Consider the following 6,032-nt stretch of genomic DNA (forward strand, 5'->3'; position numbering starts at 1 on the left):
ATAATCTTACACATTCTGAAAACAAGATTATTATTCTTACACAATCAGTTCTTATTTAGTAAATCAGCCTCAAAACAAGATCAAAAAGACTTTTTGGCTGGAAATAAGATTTTAAAACTTGGTAAGATGGACATTTTTTGCAGTGTTTGACATTACCTCTGTCGTACTGGTTAAATATTAGCAACAAAATGTGAGCATACAACTTCAAATGTTTTCAAATACATTAGTCAACAATAGACCATTTTGTGTGTTTCTTTTTCCGTGTGCATAATGGAATCAAACTTTTCCAGGTCAAGAGCAGCTGGAAATGCCATTGGAATTGAGCAAATTTATCAAACCCAAAAAACATTTCTAGCTTAAAGAAACAGTTATGAAAATTCTCATCTAAGCAAATTTTTCTCATGTTAGCAAAGATGCTGCTAATATCACTTTAACATGTTCGATTTTATTTATGAAGCTTCAGTAAAGCCTGTTTTCAGCACATTTTATTGCCTCTGAACCACACTAGACCTATTTTCAGAAACATTAGCTTGTCAAATTAAGCTAGCTGTTATGTTCCTTCATTCTGATCCCACCTCCTTGCTCACTTGGCTGTGCCCCCCAGTGTCTCTTGGCACCACCCTCTTTGTTGGCGTTTTTAAAATTTGCCTGGGTGCGGACCAACTATAACCTCTGTATTAGATTTCCTCAATAATATTCTAAGCTGGTCAAAGTGGAACCAGAGAGACTATGTCTAAAGCTAAAGGTACTCTGAACTTTTTCTTTTGTTACAGCTGACATTTGTTCCACTAAGACACCATCTAATGGTTCTTTTTTGTTTTGCTRTCACTTAGAAGCCAGTCATAAAAATGGATGACTTCTACAGATTTAGTTTCTGGTATTCTGACATCAAGCATTAGATGTTTTGACAACAAAACAGGCAGAGAGTAATGGAGGAAACTAGATGAAACCAGGATCTGAATTCTCACAAAGATGATTTACTCTTCAGAGACTGATGTCAGTGATGACGATGAAGAGGAACCACGATTGTCACAACTTCAGCAACACCAAGTGGAAGAAAGTGATCCTGCAACCAGCAGGTGATCCTGCTGGTTGCAGGATCACCAGGGGTGAATTTTGTGGACATAGATTTAGCCACAAAACAACTTTAAACAAACATATGAGGATCCAAACATGAAAGAAACCATTTGCACGTGATGATTGTAACCAACAAGTTAGCCTTAGAACAAACTTCAACAGATACATGAGGACCCACACAGATGAGAAATCTTTTGCTTGTGATGTAGGTGAACACACATTTAGCCAAAAAACAAACTTAAACACACACATGAGGATTCACACAAGAAGCAAATCAGTGGTTTGCAACGACTCCTGAAACAAACATGAAAAGCCCAACAGAAGGGAGGGAACATACTGTAGATGTGAACACGAACAAACGTCTTAATAACACAGCTCTTCACACACATCTGAACCTTAAAGCTTTCAGGGTTTGTTGGTAACAATAGTTTTTATTTTTATTTATAAAGTTTATTCATTTAAAACAAAACAACACAAATTCAATATACAATAAAAATACAAATCGTAAATTAAATGAAAGGTAACAGAAGAAGAAAAAAATGTTATGATTTCTGCCCCTCTTGATCAAATAAATAAATTCAATCAAAAAATATTTTTCAATTTACAAAAACGTACAAAAAATAAAAGAAGAACAACAAAGATTTAATTCCTTCTTGAGCAACAATTCGTACATTATACCCATACATATTTCTCCAACACCTTTTCATTCTCTTAAATATACACATTGATATGGCATTTTTAATGTCATCTTCCAGATTATTCTATAATTTAATTCCCTGGACTGAAGTACTCCGTCCCCTCAAACTGGTTCTAATTTTAGGTTTGACAAACATTTCTATCCCCTTCAGATTGTAACAACTCTCTCTTTTAACAAAATGTAATTGGATGTTTGAAGGTGTTTTTATGGACCCTATACATGACTGACAAAATACCATAATCAACCAAATCATTGAATTTCAATAACTTCAACTGATTGAACAAAATAAAATAAAAATAAATAAAATGTAAAATAAAAACAGGATTTGTTATTAAACGCTTATCCCCAAACATCAACACAATAAATTAAATGTGGAACAATTATTTCATTATACAACATAAACAGTGCTTTATCAAAAAATTAGTCCCTTACTTTGTATAATACTGTAATGGATTTGGCTCTCCATTTCAGTTTTTCATCAAGAATGACACCCAGAAACTTCACCTAACTGACTCTACAGATCTCAACACCATCAACTCTAAATGGAACATAGACAGTTTTCTTTCTATTACTAAATATCATATATTAGTCTTATCTAAATTTAATGATAATTTATTAAGTTTAAACCAGGTTTGTATTTTAGCTAATTCTATTTACCAACATCCGTTCTATATCTATAACAAAACAAAAAAAAATGTAGTATCATCTGCAAATAAAACACATTTGAACAACCCTGACACCTTTACTAAATCATTCACAAATAAAGTAAATAACTTTGGCACAAGTACAGAACCTTGAGGAACTCCACATGTGATATCACCCAATTCAGATCTTGTATCATTTATTTGTACAAACTGTTTCCCGACCTTTAAATAAATAAATACTCATAGCGCTGGTCTTATAATACCATATTTTTTCAAGTTTTCAAGAAGAGTATTGTGGTCAATAGTGTCAAAAGCTTTCTTCAAGTCAACATAAATACTAGCACAGTATTGTTTTTGATCAGCAGCAATTGTTATTTGCTCTATTAAGTCTATGAGAGCCATTGATGTGAAATTATTGGCTCTAAACCCATACTGACTGCTACTTAAAATATTATGTTTATCAATAAATTGATCTAATCTTGTCAAATAACTTCTCTAAAATCTTTGAAAACTGTGGTAACAAGGATATTGGTCTGTAATTGTTGAACATACATTTCTCACCATTCTTAGAAAGAGGAATTACCTTGGTTACTTTCATGTGGTCTGGAAACATGAGTACTGCAGACATAATTTGCCAGAAACTGCTCTACTTTTACTTACAGCTTTCAGGGCTTTGTTGTTTTTGTTGTTTTTCCACTTCATTTAGCCTTGTAAATTTGTCAAGAAATAAAACTTTGGCAACAGATGTTTTCTATGTAATCAATTTAAGGCACTTTTTGGTCATTTATCCTTGTCCTCTGACAGACAGGTTGGATTCTCTGATGGGTTTTGTTTTTCTTCTACCTGCTTATTTTTTGTCCCAGAGTTGGAAGACGTAACAGGTTGTAACTCTAATGAACCTTTTTTAGTTGTGTCCTTGTAAAACTGACCTTTTTTGGGCAGAGACGGTCAGTAATTAAGTAAATTTACTTGAGTACTGTGCATGAGTACAGTTTTTAAAAAAGTTGTACTTTACTCGGGTGGTATTTTCTTTGGGAAACTTTTAACTTTTACTCCACTACATTTTAAGAATAAAATCTATACATTTTGCTCCACTACATTTCTCTAAAGGCTTTGGTTACTACTTTTTTGGCTGTTTGTGTAGTTTGCATCTATTTTGTTCCTCCGACACACTGTAAAATTACACACCACACCCCATACAGTACCTCTTTAAACTGGTTGCAAAGAAAATAATAATAATAATTTATGTCCTACACTGTTTTATATGTACACTACAAGTACTAAGTATGTTTCAACACTATTTCAGGTATTTGTTTAGATCCTGCTAGTCCTCCTGATTTTAACATGGATTAATCTAATTTAACACATAAGTTAGAGTATTTTAGACTTTGTCTCTTTTTTCTATTAAAGGATTTGGTACAAAAGAGTTTCTAGTTTATTGTAACAGATATTTTCAATTCAGCAAACATATTATGTCATTTTCTCCTCACCAAAAGCCCTACAGAACAAAAATATACAGCAGAGTGTTCCTTACCTGAAGTACAGTTTGATGTGGTCCAGCATTGTTTTGCGGTGCCTGTAAACCTTCTCGTGCTCCTCAGCGAACAGCTCCTCTGAGTACAGTGGCCGGACCACCACATACTGCTTGGCTCCTGATCGCATCATGTTGCCTCTGCTGTCCCGAGGACCCCTGCTGCCGCTCTACGTGGCTCTGAGATGTTTAAATCACATTAAGTTAAGAAGAGGACCCTGTCCTACCTTTGAACATCACTTATCAAACATGATTAACAACAAACACCAAAGCTCCAGAGCTGCAAATACAGACAGGAGGCAAAAACCAGGTAAGGACCTGCACTCTTTCTACAGCTGAAACAAAACCCGAAAGGCTTGTTAGAAACGGCAACATTAAAATGTTTTAGCTACTGGACTTTACAAGATCAATTTTTAATTATTTAAAACTAACTAACTTTTAAGTACATTTTATGTTTAAACTAAGAAATTGTAAACATTTCTTTTTTTTGGGTGGGGGTGGGGGGGTAAGTTAAACTGATGAAAGATCTTAGCTGGGTGTTCTTTGCTGGATTATTGTTTCGTAATGAGTCAAGTGTTTTATGAGATCCTTGTCTTAAATTCTTACATCTTTCTTCAAATGATGTTAGGCTTTAAATCTATTTATGATAGATTTTCAATGTTCATAAAATACAGCTCATCTTATATCACATACCTGATATGCTCTGACTATGTCCCACAGGTTCCACGTTCTCTTCCTCTCGCTGCAGCAACTGGAGATTATTTGGTACCTCAGACAGTTTGGACATCTATAAATGCCACCTCGGCTGCTTATCAGAACTGTAATTATTAACAGCAATTACGATGGAAGTGCCTGTACAGACTAGATGCCTGCCTTGTCCTTGACCATTGTTCGCACCAAAATGTATAAAGTGCAACTTTTAGGAGAAAGGAGGATGTGAACAAAACAGGACAGGACACTGCGAATGTTACAAAGTGGAAAGGAAGTAGCCTTTCAGGAGGAAAAAAGTACTGCTAGTGCTATAAGAAGGGATGGAGTTTTATTGATCAAACCTTGTAAATGAAATTATGCACAGCCTTGTGATATCGTTCGTGCTTGGAGTATGTGTTGAGGATGACTCTCAGCTAATTTCTGTCAAACTGATTGAGGTATAGTTGTTTTTGTTTCATAACAGTTCAGTTGGTGGTAGAAGCCATCTTGAATGAGACTGACTCCAAAATCTGATCAGTTAAAGATGTCTATCCAGTGATTACTTTCTTTTTTTTTTACTTTCAGTAAAATCTTTATTGGTTCATCAAATATATTACTAACAGAGAGAAGCACACACAAAAGCAAAAACATTGTCCTTTTGTTTACTGGCAGGCAGTCGAAATATCTCATAATCTAATTAAAGACTGAAAAATAATTATAATTGTCTGAAAATGTTCTGTAAAGCTGTATTAATAATGCTGAAAAGTAATATTACGAACTGTAACAAATGATAAACATGTATGTGTGTGTACTTGGTTTTTGATACCTTTTTAGGATGTTTAGGACCATTTCTGGAATACACAACCAACCTTGTGAGGACCAGTGGTTCTTTTGGGGACTAAAGACCAATCTTGATATGGTGGAATACCATTGGTGGTTTAGGGCTATGGTTAGTTATGTAATGGAAATCAATTCATGATCCTAAGAAGAATAGAAACACAAAACTTGTGTGTGTGTGTGTGTGTGTGTGTGTGTCCTTGTTTTTCCTACATCGTGGGGCCCAGTTTTAAGGAAACCGCAGCCTCGTGGGGTCCGGGTGCTCCTTGTGGGGCCCAAAGCCTGGGCTCCACAACTTCAGAGGCTGATTTTGGGTGTGAGGGTTGGGTTTAGGACCAAGGTGTGAATTGAGTTTAGGTTAGTTTTAGGGTCAGGAAGGTACCTGGGAGGTTAGCCGTAGGGTTTGTGGTCAGGGTTAGGATATAAAATTACCAAAAAATGAATGGAAGTCAATGGACGGGCCCCACAAGGATATAAAAAACAAGTGTGTGTGTGTGTGTGTGTGTGTGTGTGTGTGTGTGTGTGTGTGTGTGTGTGTGTGTGTGTGTGTGTGTGT

At 35.3% G+C, this 6,032-nt stretch overlaps 1 protein-coding gene across 1 annotated transcript in view; it reads right to left on the reverse strand.

Annotated features, from left to right (window-relative positions):
* Positions 1-4,157, reverse strand: part of LOC106525800 (chloride anion exchanger) — a 32,601-nt gene extending 28,444 nt beyond the window's left edge. Inside the window, exon 1 of the mRNA XM_014020138.1 lies at positions 3,953-4,157. Coding sequence (XP_013875592.1) covers positions 3,953-4,083 — 131 coding nt within the window. The 5' untranslated portion in view covers positions 4,084-4,157. The remainder of the gene's footprint in view (positions 1-3,952) is intronic.
* Between the last annotated feature and the right edge of the window lie 1,875 nt (positions 4,158-6,032).

The sequence above is a fragment of the Austrofundulus limnaeus genome, unplaced genomic scaffold (assembly GCF_001266775.1).
Source record: "Austrofundulus limnaeus strain Quisiro unplaced genomic scaffold, Austrofundulus_limnaeus-1.0 Scaffold241, whole genome shotgun sequence".
NCBI lineage: Eukaryota > Metazoa > Chordata > Actinopteri > Cyprinodontiformes > Rivulidae > Austrofundulus > Austrofundulus limnaeus.